Raw genomic sequence first — 19957 nt, forward strand, 5'->3', positions numbered from 1 at the left:
GATCGTTAAGGACTAGAAACTTGGCATCCAGGAGCAGTTTCTCCTTTTTGCAGTTGTACGATAATAAGAAATGCCAGTGCATGAATTATAAGAGAGTAGGGAAACCCCTTAAGGAAATCCACAGGCCTTACCCTCTGACCAATTTTAGCCAAATTGTGCCCCCTGCTGGCGTTATTGTAACAATAGCTGGGAGGCTGGGCCCCAAGCCTGGAGTACTGAGTGTCCAAAGAGCTTTCCCTAAGTCAGACTGGCTCCTCTTCAGCTTCATCAGATGCGTAGCTCAAATAAGAACTTCCAAACTTCACGTAAATTTGGCGACAAGGTGAGGGTATTTCTAGAAGGAATTAAAGTTTGCCTTCTTCGGAAGCCTTTGCAGAAAACCTTCACGTTTGCCTTCAGCCTTGTTTTAGGCAAAATTTAGCAGAAACTTCACCTAAGGCCCCTCCTGTGGGCTGTGGCAATGGCAAGTTGGAGGCCTCCTTACGCTAGCATATTTCCCCCCTTGTGTTGAGCCAGCTTAACTGTCAGGATCCCCCTGCCCACCCACCCAAATCACCCTGGGAAGTGCTTTATTCGAGACTTTGAGTTACCATTCCCTGGAGAGAGTGGGAATGAGCCCTGACCCAGGTGGGTGTGATGTGCTTGAAGTGCAGCGGCAGAGATCATTCTGTCTGCTCTGGAAAGGTTCCTTCTGTTTGCACTGAGGTCCCTGAGCCCAGAGGAGGGACGGGCGGAGGTGCTTTGCTGTGGCCTTGGCATGTTTCTAACCCGAGCTTCCTGTCTCCCCTTCCTCTCTTTCCACCAGGGCTTCACCTCGACACCAATCCACTGACCTCCACCTCCCCCTTGTGCCCCCACGATGGCCAGGCGAGCGGAGCCACGAGCTCACTGGGGCAGGGCTGGCTCTCCATGACTCTTTAGGTTACATGGCATGATTTCCATAAGAGACCTAACTTTACTGTCTTATTCGCATGACCGACCGACTGCAGACGCATGAGCTACAGTTCTTCCTCCTGACCTAAAGCCCGGACCGAGGAGGGGAAGCTGTGCGGGGCACCTGCTTCCCGGAGCCCTCTTCTTCTGACGCAGCAGGGAAGGAGTCAGCGGGATGGCACTCGGCGGCCCATCCACCCTCGCCCAGCCCTCCCTCATGCCCAACCTTCGGTCCAGCTCTGCAGGCCTAGGAGATGGGAAGCAGAGCAGGGCTGCCCAGGGGGAGAGAAACCCGCCCCCCGGCTGTTCCTGCCCAGTTCGGGTGGAAAAGCGCGGCCTGGACAGTGGCTCAAACCTTGTGTATACAATGCGAACAGATACCTACTATGCAAACACAAATAGGGACGTTCGGCAGGATGGCATTGGCGCGGCTCCCCGAGAAGCCTCCCCGGGCTGCCAGCCCACAGCAGGACGGAGGCAGGGAGTGCTAAGGATGGTGCCAGGCAGAGCAGATCTCCCAGGCTCATATCTCTCTCTCTTGCAAAGACACACACACACATATTCGGGGGGGCGGGGTGAGCGGTGGGTGGAAGAAGAGGGGGGGAGGAAGGGCTAGTGCATGAGCCTCTGCCAGTCCACTTGTGCCAGGCCCACGGGCACCAAACCCTTGGGCTGGAAGAGCGCAGCGTCCCGCTTGCGTCCGATGCCCGGCTCCACCCAGCACAATCTGTCGCTCAGGAGAGGTACAGAGCTGCGTTGCAACCTTACCTGCGCTTCTACACGAGGGAGGACCCGCAAAGGCCTCCCAACTCAGCACAGACGTGGCACCTGCCAAAGTTTCCTGGACCACTCCTAGCTGGGGAGTAGCTGAATCTCCCCACCCCACCCCACTTACGCACTCCCACACCAAGTCCCAGGATGAATAAAGGGAAGAGCAGTGCACTCTGGGCCTTTTTTCCCTGCCAGAGGATGCTCTACTGCCCCCTCCCTGCCCCTTGGTGCTTGGGGAATCCTCCCCCTCCCCAGGACACTTCTTCCAGCCAAGCCAGAAGCCTTCCTTGAGCAAAAGGTCGATCCTTTAGGAGGCATCTGCCCTGGGATTCCAAAGAGAGCAGGGGGTGGGGGGAGAGTTGGTGGGGAGTTATGCTGGCTGGTTGCCATGTGACTCCCCCCCCCCACTTCAGTCTTTGGACCCAGAAGAGATGACAAGGGGCACCTGCTTCCTAAGAAATGCACAAGTTCAGCTTCCTCCAGGGACCCCCTTCCAGGCCTTTGGTGCTGTTGCTGCCACCCCATATGCAGCCGCCCCGGGTCATTGACACCCCCCCCCAAGCAATCTGGGGCTGGGCAAGCATGTGGGTCCCACTCTCATGCACAAGGGGCAGGGTGATGGGGCAAGGGAAGGGAAGCTGAGGAAAGACCCAAGAATGTGGTCCAGGCATCACCACAGAAAGTATCAAGAGCTGCCCCAGTGACTACCATGCAAAGTACACACAGCAACCCCCCCCCCCACACACCTTCATGGAACATGTGCCCTGTATGCCCGCCCACCCCAAATTGCTGACACAGCCTTTGCCATAGACTCTAGCGTGGGCCCCCCCATGCTTTGGCCTCCTGTAGTGCGTAGGAAAATGAGCTGCGAACTGCCCCCCTCGCCTGCCTGCGGGGCGACGCTTTGCCCGCTGACTGCTAGTAGGAGCTGTAGGGGAGGGTGATGCCTAGAGAATGCTGCCGTCTGCACTCTAGATGCTTTTTAGAAGTTTATGAGATTACTTTTAGTTTCTTTTTTATTGTTATGGGAATTTTTGAGCCTTTTGGCTCCTCCCCTCCCCTCCCTCTTCCTCCCCACCTCCATCCCTCACCCCTGATGCATAGACCATCCTCCCTTGTCCACCTGCTACCAGAATCCAAGTTAATAAAGAAACCAACACCACTTTGTGCTGCCTCGGCTTCTGTCTCTTCTTCCTCTCGCTTACTAAGAGGAGCGCCAGAAATCCAGCTCTGGCCTGAGGTCTCCTGCTTTGCCTGGCCCCCTCCAGGAGGCTTGGATCGCCAGGGAGTGGGAACTCCTTCAATAAAAATAATAAAACAGCCAGAAGACTCTGCCTGCAGCTTGCATGCTTCAGCCCAGCAGGAGCTGGCTTCAAATTATAGCATGAACCCTTGGGGAAGCAGGGGGCCTTCTCACTCCCCTGCTCCCTCTCCCAATTGACCTCTGTTTCCGGGGCCCAGCATGACATCAAGAGGTCTCCTTGCTGGGCCCAGAAATCTCAGGGTCTGGGATACGCTTGACCTGGCCTACTTACTAACTTGACTTCTCTCTTTATTTGTAAAATAGTTTAGATAGCCAGGACGTGGTAAATAGGGTATCAAAGGTAACATTGGACATGGACATTTGCAAAGACTGCTGTAATTTTGCCAGTTTACATCTAAGGAAGGGGGAGAAGTTTGATGCCGTTCACATTTAAAGGCAACTATCATCATTTGCCCTTTTTGAAACAATACGCTAAGCAAAATCTAACCAGTCTTCTAAATTTGCTCTCTGAATTTTGCAGTGCAGTTCCTCAGCATACGGAAATTGCATTAGAGCAAATTGCTTTGCAAACATGTATATTAGTCAAAATTGCAGACAAAAAATGTGTATATTAGCAGAAATCCTGCCATGGCCCAGAGGAGTGGTGGGAGGCACCAGCTGGAGAGCCCCCAAGGGAGGAGAGGCGGTGGGGTGGCCGTGGGTGGTCAGAGGGAGAAGACTGGGAGGAGGAGGAGGTGGTGGAAGCTGAAGAGGCAACAGGGTTAGTGGGTAGGGAGAGTCTGGCAGAGAGAAGCCCAGAAGGGGGAGCAGGAAAGGAGGGAGGCAGGCTGCTGAAGAATCCGGGGGGCCTCCCCCTCCTGCTGTGACCAGCTCTCCCAGGACCAGAAGAGGCAAGAAGATGGCAGAGCAGAGAGAGACATGTGGACAGAGTCTCAGATTGCTTGAGAAGGACCCAGGGGAGGAGGAGACTTAGAGAGCGGCGGGAAGGCAGGAACCGGCAGTCCTCACAACTGCCTCACTGGGGCAAGACCCACTGGGAAGGGTTGCTGCGGTGACCACTAGGACTGAGCTGTTTCAGTTTCTTTGATAAATAGTTAACTTCACTGACACCTTGTGGCCTGCTCCTGACACCCGTCCTGATAAAGGCACACTAAAATGCCAATGAATTTTTGGTGTGTGTGTGTGTTAGTACGGCAAACTGATGTGGATATGCATAGAACTAAGAAAAATACTGGAATAATTAGAGAGCAACTGAAATGGTCAGATTTGCCCATCCCTCCAGATGATGTGGGTTTCCTGCAGCTTCCACTGAACTATATAGCTATAGTATTTTATTTTTATTTTTTTTAAAAAAGCCAAGTCAGACAAGGGCAAATCACATGATTGATGTTGTATCTAGCTTTGCCCTTAGGTAATTTTCCTTTGGAGCTGATCCCTGCAAATGCATTTCTGTGACCCCAAGAAAGAAGTTAAGGGTGCATTCCCCAAAGCAGCGTTGGGGAGCCTCTGGCCCTCCCAGGGTCCCCCCTGCCCAGCCCACCTGCTCAACACTGATTGCAAACATTGCAGTTCAGTGCACGGTGCTTCCGGCAGTAAGTGATGTTGGTTTCTGTGGGTGTTTCTTTAGTGAATGAAGCAAAGCCATGAAGGAGAATTCTGTCTCCCGAAGGGGGCAACATGTCACGGGGGGGGGGGGGACACACCAAAGAAGCCAGTAGGAATTGCCACATCTGCCTTCTTTCTTGCTGGAAAGTTAAGAGTGTAGTGAACAAGCTGTCACTGCAGCTATTGATGTGAAAGAGTATACACTTGATTTGTACAACTCAGCTATTGTGCACATAGCTCCACACACATTAAATGTTGCATTTGAATAACTATGAGTGTACAGCTCAAGTAATGTGTGCACACATTGTACCACTCATTTAAAATAATGCGTAGAAGCCCTTACACCCATACAAGATGGGTGACACCTGGCTTGAGAGCAGTACATGTGAAAAGGATCTAGGAGTCTTGGTTGACCACAAACTTGACATGAGCCAACAGTGTGACACGGCAGCTAAAAAAGCCAATGCAATTCTGGGCTGCATCAATAGGAGTAGAGCATCTAGATCAAGGGAAGTAATAGTGCCACTGTATTCTGCTCTGGTCAGACCTCACCTAGAGTACTGTGTCCAGTTCTGGGCACCACAGTTCAAGAAGGACACTGACAAACTGGAACGTGTCCAGAGGAGGGCAACCAAAATGGTCCAAGGCCTGGAAACGATGCCTTATGAGGAACGGCTAAGGGAGCTGGGCATGTTTAGCCTGGAGAAGAGGAGGTTAAGGGGTGCTATGATAGCCATGTTCAAATATATAAAAGGAGGATATAGAGGAGTTTGGATATCCCACTTTATCAATACCCGAAGGAGTCTCAAAGTGGCTAACATTCTCCTTTCCCTTCCTCCCCCACAACAAACACTCTGTGAGGTGAGTGGGGCTGAGAGACTTCAGAGACGTGTGACTAGCCCAAGGTCACCCAGCAGCTGCATGTGGAGGAGCGGAGAATCGAACCTGGTTCACCAGATTATGAGTCCACCACTCTTAACCACTACACCACACTGGCTCTCCAGTGGGAGGAGGGAGAAAGGTTGTTTTCTGCTGCTCCAGAGAAGCGGACACGGAGCAATGGATCCAAACTACAAGAAAGAAGATTCCACCTAAACATTAGGAAGAACTTCCTGACAGTAAGAGCTGTTTGACAGTGGAATTTGCTGCCAAGGAGTGTGGTGGAGTCTCCTACTTTGGAGGTCTTTAAGCAGAGGCTTGACAACCATATGTCAGGAGTGCTCTGATGGTGTTTCCTGCTTGGCAGGGGGTTGGACTCGATGGCCCTTGTGGTCTCTTCCAACTCTATGATTCTATGATTCTATGATACTGTTGCCTCTGGTCAAGTAGCTATTTGTAAGAAAACAAACACCTGTCTGGCAGAGGTAATAGTGTGAAACGTGTCCATGCCACAAGCAACTATTACATTCTTTGAAAACCTCTGTTGCATAAATTTGACTAACTTAATAAATTTGACTAAACCAGTGTTTCCCAGCCTTTTTTGGGCAAAGGCACACTTGTTTCATGAAAAAAATCTCGAGGCACACCACCATTACAGCCCTGTGACGTCAGCGCGCAGCGTAACGCCGGGAGGGACATGAATTGCTAGCAAATTACATAATCACCTCCTTGAGGGCTGGCTCATCTTCTCCGAAGGCAGAACCCCATTAATTAACAGGACAGACTCACACCATAGCCAAGACGAGGGGGGAAAACCTCAGTCATGCACAGTCATGCACATGTGGGGGCTAAATGAGGACGAAGACCGGGCAGAGAGCAGGGTTCAAATCACCCCACCTGGCCAGGACAATCCCTGGGTGCTCCCTTGGGCCACTCGCCTGACCCACCTCGCAGGGCTGTTGTTGCGAGGATAACACGGGGAGAACCACGCGCGCCCCCGGGAGCTCCTTGGAGGAGAAAGCGGGCAATGAATGCAATGCACGAAATATATGAGAGGCGACCAGGTTTTGCAGGTGAGGGGCCCCCGCCAGCCTCCGCTTCCAACACCCAGCGCAACGACGCCGAAGTTTCCCCCCGGGCTCGGCTCGGGGAGCAGCGCTGCTCCCCCCCTGGCTCCCCTTCGCCCTCCCGGCTCTCTCTGCCGCCCACTGGGGACCCCCCTCACCTGCCAAGTCCGGAGCACCGGTGGAAGTTGCATGCATGCATGCAGGGCGCCACGTTGCCATTGCATTGCACTGCACTCCATGCAACGCCTGCACGCATGCATTGCCTTGCACGCCCGCCAAGGGGTCTCCCCGCGGTCCGATGCGTCCCCTCCGGCGCGGATGCAGCATTGCAAAAATAAAAAAACCCCGACGCAGCCCTACCTGGGGGGCAGCCTCCGCCTCCGCCGCTCCGCCTCCGCGGAGATCCCCGGGCTCCATCCTGCCGCCCGATCTCCGCGGGGGCGCAGGCAGGCTGCGCGGGGTCTGTGCGGAAGAGCCCCTGCCCGCCCGGCCGCCGCCGCTGCGCTCATTCCATGGCCGGGAGAAGAGCGCTTCAAACAAAACGCCCGGCCCGCCAGGCCACGCTGGGAAACGTAGTTCGCGCACCCCGCGCGGGCGCGGAGCCCAAGGGCGAGGGGACTACGGATCCCGGCAGCCCCCGTGCCGGGGACGGAGGGGGAGAGGCCGGGTGCAGGGATGGAGGGACGGGTGGGTGAGCGAGTGAGTGAGTGGCAGCCGCCAAGCCTTGGCCGAGAGCCAGGAAGGGCCTCCCCGGAGGAGGAGGAGGGAGGCGCAGAGCGGGAGAGAGGGAGGGAACCCCAGGGGTCATCTAGTGACGGCGCCCCAATCGAAAATTTGACTTTAAAAAAAAAAATCTTTCGAATTTTTTAATTTTTCCCGCGGCACACCAGGCAACATCTCGCGGCACACTAGTGTGCCGTGGAACAGTGGTTGGGAAACACTGGACTAAACAACATAAAAAGGGGGGAAGGGAAGAGTCTAGTGAAAGAGGGTGTATCCCTCTGCAAAGGGATGGTGTGGATGACCTGCTAAAAAACATAGGCAATTCATTCTCCCAGTGCCTATCCTTATGTAGGCAAGATGGCACCATCCAGGCACCAGGGGGAGGTGTGCGCAGTCTTGTGGCAGCCCCAGGGCTTGCAGAAGTAAAATAAAAGAACTTGAGAAGGGGCGCACAGCAAGGGCTTAGCATGCTTAGCAGCCACAAAAATGCTGTTAAGGTGGAGCTAGAGTGGAATGGAACCAAATGGAGTATCCTTGGGAAGGGTATAGGTGGCTGGTTTTCTGAGCAGGACCACTCAAGACATTTGGCTGCATGTCCCAATTATTCCTCCGGAAGCCAAACCTAAAACATGAGCCCTTCATTTCAAGTGGCCTGGCCATCACCTCTCCTGCATTCCCGATGTCTACACTACACAAAGAGTTTGGGCATGATGGGGTTTCAGGCCCCGGCTCTGTGTTCAGTCGCATGGCTTTGACTCCTGGAACAAGGAGGCCCTCCAGGCCGGTGGCTTTTCCCCAGGAGTGTTTTGCAACATGTTGTTGACACACTAATAGTTGCACAGGTGGCAGGTTTCGTCTGGACCATCCCCACAGACTTCTGTTTATTAGTTCTGCATTACATCCTTAAAATGAATGCATTATTGGAGTCGGGGGGGGGCACTCTGCCCTAGTGCAACCAAAGCAGGACAATCACCCCCCATCCCAAACATTTGTAGTATGAAAAATTACATCATTTCAGCAGGAAGCTGTGGGTCATGCACTGACTGGAAGCCAAGCTTCCTGTCCACCCTGAAACTTTTCGCAGGCACCAAAAACCTTGAAAGTTGGATTGTAGATAATTGCTCTGACATCATCATGCACACAAATCAAAAAGATGCCTGGAGCGGCCCAAGGATTATTTATCTGTTTATATATTTTGAAACTTCTACACTGCTTTTCATTTATAAAATCTCAGAGTGGTTCACAGTAAGCAAGAAAGTCTCTAAAAGAGGCAAGTAACAAGCATTAAAAGCATCCAGATAGTCATAAAATGTTAAGAACAGGCACTTACAGCAGCAAACAGAACCAAGAATCGCAATATCAACCGCCAGGAGAGGCCAACGTAATCAGGCAGATCTTTAACTCCTGGGAAGCTCCACCACCACCTGACTTCCATGGGGAAAGCTCTCCTGATTTCCATGGGGAACTCAGTCCATAAAGTAGGTGCTACAGGGGGGAAAGGTCTTCTCTGCACCCTGACCAGCCAAACTTTCTGTAGTCCAGAGAGCCCCTTCTGAAGATCTCAGTGGCCTGGGCAGACTGTCCGGTTGGGCTTACAGCACTGCTTGAGGAGGAAAACCCCGCCTGGCAGAACTTTCCCGTCCATTTCAGGGCTTATGCACGCATACCTTTTTCCCTGCTCTCTCCAGGCATGGTTCACACTTTAAAGCTCTGTGTCCGGGCAGCCTTTGTTTTTGCTCTGGAGGTTTCTCTGTGAAAACCTGCTCTTTGAAGCTCAGCCGGAGCAAATAGCAATCTGCAGAAAACCCAAGTTGACATTTGGTCTGATTGAGTGCTAAAGAGCAAGTTTTCATGGAGAGATCTCAGGGCAAAAAAAGAAAATGCTGACACAGAGCTTTTAAGAACGGACCTGTACTTGGAAAGAGCAGGTCAAAAAGTAAGTGTGAATAAGCCCTAACTCTTAAGGCCCAACAAGACAATACACAGGAAATGCATGCCCCCATCAAGCAATGTGCGTCTGTGCTTTAGAGGAAAGTATCAATGGGAGGCAGAGATGGATGCAAAGCTTAGAGGCAGGAAGGAGAAGGGACAAGCAGTTCCTCCAGCCCTTTGCTTTTCTCACTGTCACAACCTCCCAAGTCTGTTTTTCTTTCTTTTAACAAATGTGTGACAATCATGCAGAACTCTCCTTTGGCCCTCAAGAATGGGGAGGGGGTATGTGGGCTGGCAAGCCAGTGAGTGGAGCTGGGAGAGAAATCTAGTCTCATTGAGATTTTAATGTGAAACTACCTAATCTGTGCTTTTTGAAACGATGCAAATCAAAACAGAGAAGTCACTCTTCTCCAAATTTTGCAATGCAATTGTCTAACCAAATAATGTCTCTAAATATGTTTATATTAGGAGAAAATGTGCACAAAATGCATTTAATTGTGAAAACAACACATAAAATGCATTATATTTGGGGAAATTGCTTGCAAACGATGTGTACATCAGAATAAATTTGCGCTAAAATGTTAGTGAATTTTCATGAGGATTTTTTTAGTGCAGATTGATGTGAAAATATGGAGAATTAAATGGAAGATTGGGAAAATGAGAAACTGAGGGAAATCAAAACAGACATATTTTGTTCATCCCTACCCATGATTTCTACTTACAAAACCCATCCCCAAAACACCCCTCTCACCTCACCCTCTGCAGAGACATATAAGCAGTGCACTTCGGCTGGCTTAGAAGAGATTGGATGGGGTTCAGAGAGAGAGAGCATGGGAGACTCCAGGCTCCTAGACAGTCTCTGTCCCTTTGATCTCTGTGCTGACCTGTCCTTTTGAAGGGAAAGTGATCCATGTTAGGTGGTGTCCTTTTTCATTTCTGCCTCCCCTCTCACACTTTCTCTGGACCTTGGATGTATCTTCTGAGAACAAAGGGGCATGTCTAGCTTCTTTGTTTTATTAAACTCGTTAGCTAGGACTAAAGAACTCTTTCCTATCAAGAATGTACTTCCCTGAGTAAACGTAAGCTTTCTTATTTTATGCAAAGTCTCCAACTGCATGACTTTAATTAAAGGTGTGCACTAAACAAGGATTCATTTCATGAAAGCTACTGCATGCAATCCCTGTACACTGATAGTGGGTTCATCCTATGCTGTACAGCACAATCCCATTCTTGGGCCCCCAAAATGTGTGCTTTCAGATGGGTAGCTCAAAAAGCGTAAGAAGAGCTGTGTTAGGTCAGACCAAAGACCTGGAACTATTCTGTTCCCCCTGGGGTCAACGTCTTCAGAACATGCGGGCAACCATAGCTCTCTTCCTAGCAACTGGCGTGCAGATACCGATACTCTGATACCCAGTAAGTAATATAGTGACCATGACTAGTAGCCACTGACGACTTGAGTTTGCATGACCTTCTTTTAGAGCTGTCCAAAGTGGCTGCTGTCACTACATCTTGTGGCAGAGAGTGCCATAGTTTAACCATGCACAGTATGAAGAAGTACAGCCGTTCACCATTCATTCTTCGCTCACTGGATTACTCCTCTGGGTTTCTTGTACAATGAGAGAGGAAGAAAAATTTCCTATCCACATTCTCCATACTGTGTAAAATCAATACACCTCCAACACAGTCTCCTTAATTGCCTTTTTCTAAAATAAAGAAACCGCAAATGTTGTAAGCTCTCTTCACAGGAGAGTCACTTCATCCCCTTAATCATTTTGGCTGCTTTTTCTGCTGCTTTTCTGACTCTACAATATCCTTCTTGAGTTGGGATGCCCAGAACTGTCCACAGTGTTCCAGGGGTGATCAGATTTGCATAAAGGCATTCTGACATTGGTACGTTATTGTTGATCCTTTTCCATGACCCTGGACACTGGATTTCCATTTTCCTTTCACTTTTTCACTCCTCCTGCACACACCAGCCTCAACATTTTCATTAAGCTGCCCACCATGACCCCAAAATCCCTTTCCTGGTCAGTCATAATCAATTAAGACACCCTCGGAATTGATTCTAAATTTAGGGTTTTCCTACCCTAGTGTGCATCACTGTACTTACCTTGAATGATGTCTGGCATTTTATTGACCATTCACCCGGTTTGGAAACATCATTTTGGAGCTTTGCAGAATCCCTTTTGGGCTTTATCACCCTGAATAGTTCGCTGTTGTCCATAATCCTGATCCTATCTGGGCCTTTTCGGTAGTGGTGCCCACCCTTTGGAACACCCTCCCATGTCAAGGAAATATAACCAACTATCTGTCTTTTAGAAGACATCTGAAGGCAGCCCTGTATAGGGAAGTTTTTAATGTTTGGTGTCTTACTGCATTTTAATTTGATGGAAGTTGCTTAGAGTTGCTGGGGAAACCCAGTCAGATGGGCAGCATATAAATAAGAAATAATAATAATAATAATAATAATAATAATAATAATAATAATAAACCTCACTCCTAGCTCCAGATCATTTAAAAACAAATTTAAAAGTACAGGCCCCTTTACAGATCCTTGGGAGGGCATACTTCTAATCATGCTTTCCACCAATTTGCCCAGAACAGATGTTAAGCTAACTGGCTTGTCATTTTATGGATCCAAAGGTCCAAATAACATAAAATAAAGTAAAATATTCTAACTTCAGCCCCTCTGTGGTCCAGATCAGTCCTTGAACAGAGGATGGTTTTAGATATTTTAATAATAATAATAATAATAATAATAATAATAATAATAATAATAATAATAATAATAATATTTTTGTTAGAGATCAGCAACTTCACCTTTGCATTCCTGAAGGACTCCTGGATGAACAGCATTCAGACATGGTGATTTGTAAATTTGTGAATGAGGCCTAGACATCCGTCTCTTGTCACCCCTTTATCCCTAAGTTCACTGAACTCTCTTAGTGATAATGCCCGTTCAGTCATTGGTTCCTGCCGGCATCTCCACAATCTCCTTCTCTTTCTTGGCTCCAAGCTAAGCTGCAGGAATAATTGCAATGGACTTTTCATCATTTTGGGAGGTAGGGAACCTTTTTGGCTACATGGGTCGGGTCCTTATCAAAACCACCCACCTGTCAATCACATGACATTGTGTGATTGACATCATCTGAAAATCTCTTGGGCGGGTCTTGCAGGACCTCAACAGCCAGGCACTTGGGAACCTGCAGTGGCTTCCAAGTACTTTTCCCAATTGCAAAGCGTTTTAAGACAGCCCCCACTGTGATGTGGGCTGGTGGACAGGCGGCCTTGGTTTGGGGGAAATGGCCCCATGGGTCACGCCAGACATGGAAGACCAAAATTGGCCCACGGACCGCCACCCCCACCCCCCTGGCAAGAAAGGTCCTTTTTGTTCATGTACATTCCACTGTGTTATATCCATGCTAGGTGGAATGGAGGCAGGAAAGATACCTAAGCCAGACTTTTTTCCTTTTGATTTTTAAAATCTTTTTTTTAAATGATAAAATATTGCCCTTTCCCAAGCATTTTACTGGTAATCAATAAAAATAGAAGTAACATTGTTGAGAAAGTGAAATGGACAGATCTGTCAATCCCCAGTCCCAGTCCCCCAGGACGTTCCACAACAGCCTTTTTAAAAATAAATAAAACAATATTCCCTACCATGTAGGAGCAGAATCCCTTGCACAGATTCCCCTCTATTTCCTGTAGGGCTTCCCCCCCAAGGACCAGGTCTCAGGCTTGTCTGACCTCCCATTTTGCTGCCCTGTAAAGGCCCACCGAAACCAACCGCCTGAGGCTGCGGCCTCATCCTGCTCCTTGGAGAGCTGCACCCGCATTTCCTATCCATGGTCCTTCTGTTGCACTCGCCCATAATCAGAGTCTCTCTCTTGCACAAACACCCCCACCCCTCCCACTCTATCATCCATCACACACCCCAGGCAAAGGCAGGCTCTCTGCCCCCCCCCCCTTTGCTATCCAAGCCTTAAGGTTCTGGTGTTGACCGTAGATCTTTCAAAGGGTAATTTGTCTGGGAGCAGCCAATCCACATCCTGACCTTGGCCCAGCCAATGAGAGCCAGGAGACCCAGCACAGCAGCCTATCAGAGGCCCAGTATTCTAATAAGCCCCATCTTTTATCAGAGGGAATGAAGCTTCCCTTGAAGTTAAACTTGGTGGCTGGCCAGTTTTGACTTCAGAATCTCTGGGGCACAGGGAGGTCCGCTAGCCAGGCACCCAATGGACTTGAGCCACAGTTCCCTTGGCCACCAGCTGCCTCTGTGCCAGCAGGGAGGCTGCCAAGTAGAAGCAGGGTCTCTGTGAGATGGCACTGCCAACGTGCCATGCACTTCTGGGAATCTAAAACCTGCACTAGGCTCATCTCCCAGCGGGCAGTCTAGCGATGGACACCAACCTCCAGGGGACATTCCTTCTCAACAACCCTCCTCTGCCCCCTTTCCCAGAGGTGAAGGCCTCGATGTGCCAGTATACAGTGCAAAACTCCTTCTACAAGCTCAGCCCCCCTGGGCTGAGTGCCCAGCTGGCTGCTGGCACACCGCATGGCATCAGCGACATCCTGAGCAGGCCAGTGGCTCCACCGAATGGGGGTCTTCTCTCGGGCTACTCCCACGTTGGTGGGTTCAACGGACTGGGCACCCAGAGCCTTTACTACGGGTCTCAAGTGGGGAACTTCTCCAAAGCCGGAAGCGAATACTCAGCCAGAGGTCGGAACTGCTGGGCAGACACAGGGCAGGAGTGGCATGGAGCCCGGCCATGTGGCAACCGTGAGTAGCAAACTAGCCATGGGGTGGGGTGGGTTTGGGGGGATGTGGGGGGGGGAGTAGCCAGGAGAGGTATCTGTAAGGGTGAGGCGATGGCCTTGGGTGGCGAAAGGAAGCTGGCAAGGCTGAACCGAGGGCAGAACTAGGTCCTGGAATACGCAAAGTAGTTATGATTGTTCATTATGGCATCATTCAAGTATGTGGAGCAACTTGGGCACTCCCTGCCTCAAGGGGCTTGCAGTATGCATTTGAACAGCAAGTGAAAAAACACAGTGAAGAAAAAAGAGAGAAAGTTGAACGATGAATGAACACAGGCAAAGGCAGCTAAAGATGCTGGACTTTGTTTGACTGGGGAAGAGAGGGGGCGCTTAAGAAGTCAAAGGGCACCAGAAAGAGGCAGGTTTGCATGTAGAGTCATCGGTGTTTGTAGCGCTTTCACAGAGTCACATGCAGGAGGAAAAAAGCATATTTTGGAATCAGGAGCTTACAGGTTTTGAGAGTGTGAGAGACAGCAATGACAGGAAAAAGTAACTAGAGATAACATGGCAAACAAGCAGACAAGTATCCTTGAGCATGTGCAGAGTTTTAATAACCACAGGCAGCCTTTCACCTCTTGGATTGGGGCAGGCCTTCTAGGTCAGAGAGCCCTGGGATCCCTCATGTATCTCTCACCCCCACCTCACATTTGTTTGGAGATTGGTCTCTGCAGAAAGTGGGGGGAGGGGAGGTTACCTGGTTTTCTGGAACAGGTGCCTGAGAAAGCTGCAGGAAGGTGGCTGGTTCCTTTGCCCTCCCTCTGCGTTGCTTTTCCTGGGCAAAGGGAGCGGTTCTCGGAATCAAGCAAAGTTTATCCTTGGCTGCCACGAAAGTGCCCCTTGGAATGACAGACGGCGCCGGGTAGCCGGGTGCTGCTGATATGGGGCTCCATAAATAAGTGTGCAAAAGGCCAGGGGCACTCGTGTGGCATGGGCACAGGTGCCAGGGAAACAGCCCTGGTGGAAGGAGAAACACGTGGCAAACCCACCCTCCGCAAAGGGAAGAGCTGTGCCCCACCACATCCTCTAGGGCAGCGGGTGGGGAGCCTCTGCCCCTCCAGATGCTGATGGACTCCAGTTCCCATCAGGCCTAATGGTCAGGGACGGTGGGAGTGGCAGTCTAGCGCCATCTGGTGAGGCAGAGGTTCCTCTGGGGCAGCTTTCCCCAAACCAGGGGGGAACATGTTTTTCAACCACAACTCCCATCGTCCCTAACCAATGGCTGCTGGGGCTGAGGCTGATGGGAAGTGGAGTCCAATAACATCTGGTTGGGCAAAGGGTGGGGAAGTTGGGCAATGGAGTCCAGCCTCACTTTGCATTCCCTGCAGCTGCTCTCTGCTTCAGGGGGCTGGACTAAATGGGCCTCATGGTCCCTCCCAGCTCTACACCAGGTTGGGGAAGACCCGTTCTAACTAGTCTTATGCAAATTGTTTGGGGGCAGTAAGGCTTCTGAATGCCAGTTGCTGGAAGCTGCAGGAGACAAGAGGAGGTGGCCTGGGTCTTGCTCTTACTTGGGTCTTGCCTGAGGGTTTTCCGTAAGGACCTGGTTGGCAACAGGATGAGAACAGGGTCTGGTGGGCCATTGGCCTCATCTGGGGGCTCTTCTGCGGCGGAAGTGGGGGTAGGGATGGGGGAAGGATCAGAGGAACCGAGGCCACAGCTCACCTCCCTGCAAAATTTCTTATAATAATTTATTTTAGCAACAATAAAATGTTGATACAGTGAACCAAAGTATCTAAAGCCCCACTCTGCCTGATTATTATCATCACTATTAATATTTATCAATTAAATGTATAAGATCTCGGGGGGGGGGGGGTTCACAGAATAAAAAGAGCCAGCCATGCCCTTGCCCCCCCCCCCCCCGCTGCACCTGCTCGGGGGCTGGAGTGCAGAGCAAGTCCTGGGAAGGCGACTTCAGCTGTTCATGGGGAAGAAGAGAGAGTCTCTCAAATCAACACCCCCCCACACACACACCCCAAAGCTCCTTTGGGGGGCCCTTAACAGCTTATATAGCTTTGGCATTGGTGTTTTGCTGGGAAGGGGGCTGAGAAGGCAGGCCACAAGTCCCAGCCCAGATCTGCCCCCAACCCAAGGCTGCTAGATTAATAAAACACACATAAGCCACCCAGATGTGTTTGGTAGACCAAGTTGTTTGGCTTTCTGGAGTAATCATGTGCCAAGTAATAAATAAGGCTGTTAAATAAGAATACTATCTTAAGAGCAGCACTTCGGACAGGCAGAGGAGCAAGTGATGGGGCAGACAGGGATAGGCTGAGAGTGGGGAACCTGAGGCCATGCCCACCCCCACCCCCCGGCCCTGCTAGGCCCCCTAGAGAGGTTTACCTGACTGGAACGCGTCTTGACCTCCAATGAGGCATACAGGTTGCCCTGGCAGAAAACAGAAAGGGCTCTGTGAGCATGAGCAGAGAGCAGTGCAGTTTGCAAAGGGAGACATTTGCCTGGATTGCTCCCCCTGCTTCTCCCACTGGCATTCAGCCGTCAGGCAGTGTCACTCTCGGGGGGCTCCCTCAGGGGCTCAGGCCCCAGCAGCAGAAATGCCAACTTTGCCTGCACAAACAGGGTTTGTGGTACACTGCAGTCCCTTTCTCACGAGTAGCCTGCCCATTCTGTACCCATGGAGACCTCCTGAGCTACTGTCCTTCATCCTGGGCCCAGAGATTTTGTTGTCTGCACTCTCAAGGATTGGGGGGGGGGGCGCACTCCCACCCCATCCTCTGACATGCCCCGAGGTTCTCCCTCTGGGGCCAGGCCAGAGGGCACCTCCAGGCACCCCTAGGTACGGGCCTGTTCCCCAAGGTCCTCACCCTGCGGGGTGTCTGGTCCATTCTCCTTGCCCAGCACCAGATGACGAATAGGCCTGACAGAACGGTGCACAGAAGTGAATCTTTTAGCTAAAAAAGGTCCTCCTCAACCTGTGGTAGCTTAAGAACCTCGGAAGAGACTGTGGGATCAGGCCCATGCCCCCCCCCCAGCCCTGCACCCTGATCTCACAGGGGCCACCTGGACGCCTGGGGGGGGGGACCTGCAAGCAGCACATGAGACATTCTGCCTGCTGCCTTCAGAGGGGCCAGGCCTTTGATGGTGGGGGCACAGCATAGTCATTGCGGCTAGTAGCCACGGCTAGCCTGGTCTTCCATCCAAGTTGGTGGCCGGCTCTGCCCCCTGTGGCAGGGAGTTCCATAGTTTAGCTATGCACTATGCTTCTGTCCTGGGTCTCCCAACATACAGCTTCATTGGATGCCCATAAGTTCCAGCGTGAGGAGAGAGGGAGAAAAACTCTTCCCAACTCTCTTTCTCCACGCAGGGCATCATTTTATAGACCTCTACCACGTCAGCTCCTATTGTCTTCTCTCTAAGTCCCGAATGCAGCAGCCTTTCCTCATAGCAGAGTCTCGCCATTCCCGTGATCATTTGGGCAGCCCTTCTCTGAGCCTCTTTCTGCAGGGTCCTCTTTCAGGTTAGGCGAGCACTCCAAGGACGGTCATGCGGCAGAGTGGTCTAAGGGCAGGGTGAGACGGGCAGTTTTGTTTTCGATTGCTTTCCTAGGGATGGCTGGCACAGATCTGCCTCGGTGTGTGTCTGGGGCAGGGGCGGCTGGAGGGCTCATCCTGCCTGGGGCACAGGGAAGGGAGTGCTAGCCAGCTTCAGTGCCCCCCAGGCCTCACGCTGCCCCTCTCCCTCTGCACAGCTGCAGGGCCCGTGGGCGACGGCCTCCACAAGAAGAAGCACACGCGGCCGACCTTCACGGGCCACCAGATCTTTGCCCTGGAGAAAACCTTTGAGCAGACCAAGTACCTGGCTGGGCCTGAGCGGGCCAGACTTGCCTATTCCCTTGGAATGAGTGAATCGCAGGTGAAGGTGAGCTCCCTGTACCTTTGTGAGACAAGCCGGGGGAGGGCGGGGGCAGGGAATCAGCAGCAGCACCCACAGGCTCTGCTTCGCCCAGGTCAGCAACTGGCAGCAGCCCTTGGGCCAAATCCAGTCTCCAAAGAGGCACTGCCAATTGGGAGGTGAAAGAACAAGCTGGAGAAGAGGCATTGATGGGACTTTGTGGGACATCAGTTTAAATCTGGGGCTCACAATGCGGTGCTTGTGAGCACCAGAGCACCCTCGGGCACATGGCTGAACACCCATTCATCCCAATTGTTGGGGATTCCCCCCCCCCTTTTTTTTTTTGCTTGCAGAGGTTGCTTTGGGTTTCCTTGGTTTGTGGGGGGGGGGAGGTTCCTGCTTTTTTTTGTCTCTGCTTTGTTTGCTGGGGAAGCAGTTCTTTGGTGGTGAGGGAGAGTTAGGTCCTGTGCACTCTGTATTTTGTGGTGCTTACAAGTTTCTGAGATTTTAAACGGTGCCTCTGGGAACCCCAAAAAGTCTGAGGGCCCATGCTTTAAGGGGTGACCAATGAAATGCTTGCTCTCTGCCCTTAACCCCCGTCTCAAAGTGTGTCCCATCCCCCAAAGCCAACTTGCTGATCAGGGCTAAAGATGCATAACAAGCCTGTGCGCAGCCTGTGTCCCTTTCACTCGCGTGGGTGATATGTGCCCACAGAGTTATGCCATGGGCTTTGCCTCAAATGGCACTGGGACAGGAGCAGGTGAGCTGGAGCAGTTGGCCTCAGCAGGGTTTCTGCCTGTGTCACACCACAACAGGCTCCAAAACAGAGGCGCATGTGTGTTTACATGTGCTATAGAATTAAAAACACGCTCTCCTGCTTTCAGAGTCACCAGCTGAGCAGGACAGGAGAAAGGACTGGCTTCTGTCAGCTTTTCACAAGTGCTGGATGAGCAGAAATCAGCAGGTGGAGCTTGGAATGACATGGTCCTAGGAGCAGGTTGAAAAGCTGGCAACCAATACACTTTGGACCTGACTCTGCAACGACTCATGTGCAGAAAGGTGGCCCACCTGTGATCTAACTGTCCAAGGCCCTTTCCCCACATAGAGCTGCTGCCGAGTGCGGAGACAGAATCTTGTTTCCGTCTTGGTAAGCAGCCAGGGGGCTGCCCCTTCTGCCCCTTGGCATTTGCCGCCTGAGGTGGGTTGCCTTACGCTGCCCCACGGCAGGGCCTGCCCTCTCTCTGCCACACGCTTCCCTGGCAGGCTGCTGCTTCAGGTTTTCCAAAGCTCGGTCAAGCCGTTAAGCATTGTCTCATTGCAAAATTCTTAGCACACATCACCTCAAAACATAGGTAAAGGGACCCCTGACCATTAGGTCCAGTCGTGGCCGACTCTGGGGTTGCGGCGCCCATCTCGCTTTATTGGCTGGGGGAGCTGGTGTACAGCTTCCGGGTCATGTGGCCAGGAGGACTAAGCCGCTTCTGGCGAACCAGAGCAGTGCACAGAAACGCCATTTACCTTCCCGCCAGAGCGGTACCTATTTATCTACTTGCACTTTGACGTGCTTTCAAACTGCTAGGTTGGCAGGAGTAGGGACCGAGCAACAGGATCTCACCCTGTTGTGGGGATTCGAACCGCCAACCTTCTGATCGGCAAGTCCTAGGCTCTGTGGTTTAACCCACAGCGCCACCCGTGTCCCAGGCCCTCAAAACATAGTGGCTCCTGCCGGCCTGGCGCGCCGCCCTGACCCGCTGCCCATCCGCCTCCTTGCAGGTCTGGTTCCAGAACCGGCGCACCAAGTGGCGCAAGAAGAGCGCCCTGGAGCCGTCGTCGTCCTCGCCCCGCGCGGCGGCCGGAGCGGGCGAGCGCCCAGCCTCGGACGAGGACGACGAGTACAACAAGCCTCTGGACCCGGACTCGGACGACGAGAAGATCCGCCTGCTGCTGCGCAAGCACCGCGCCGCCTTCTCGGTGCTGGGCCTGGGCTCGCCCAGCGGCTGAGCGGCAGCGAGGACTCCGGCCAGCGGGAAGAGGAGCAGCTCGGGCGGCAGTACTGACATCCGGCCTTCCTGGCTGCAAGCCCGACCCTCAAGTCCTCTCCAGCAGCAAAGGGAAGTTT

At 52.0% G+C, this 19957-nt stretch overlaps 2 protein-coding genes across 13 annotated transcripts in view; both read left to right on the forward strand.

Annotated features, from left to right (window-relative positions):
* Positions 1 to 2866, forward strand: part of ANK1 (ankyrin 1) — a 218876-nt gene extending 216010 nt beyond the window's left edge. For all 11 annotated transcript variants that reach the window (XM_081200899.1, XM_081200905.1, XM_081200900.1 and 8 more), the window contains one exon: positions 806 to 2866. In XM_081200899.1, the coding sequence (XP_081057025.1) occupies positions 806 to 832 (27 nt within the window). In that variant the 3' untranslated portion in view covers positions 833 to 2866. The remainder of the gene's footprint in view (positions 1 to 805) is intronic.
* A 10679-nt stretch (positions 2867 to 13545) lies between these two features.
* Positions 13546 to 19883, forward strand: NKX6-3 (NK6 homeobox 3). 2 transcript variants are annotated; one of them, XM_081201029.1, is made up of 3 exons: positions 13546 to 13954; positions 17696 to 17865; positions 19612 to 19883. In XM_081201029.1, the coding sequence occupies exons 1-3, from the start codon at positions 13573 to 13575 to the stop codon at positions 19837 to 19839; spliced, it is 780 nt and encodes a 259-aa protein (XP_081057155.1). In that variant the 5' UTR covers positions 13546 to 13572; the 3' UTR covers positions 19840 to 19883. The 2 variants fall into 2 exon arrangements, with proteins under 2 accessions (XP_081057155.1, XP_081057156.1); XM_081201030.1 differs by having other exon boundaries at positions 17702 to 17865.
* Positions 19884 to 19957: the final 74 nt, after the last annotated feature.

The sequence above is a fragment of the Podarcis bocagei genome (assembly GCF_964188305.1).
Source record: "Podarcis bocagei genome assembly, chromosome: 7".
Classification (NCBI taxonomy): Eukaryota; Metazoa; Chordata; class Lepidosauria; order Squamata; family Lacertidae; genus Podarcis; species Podarcis bocagei.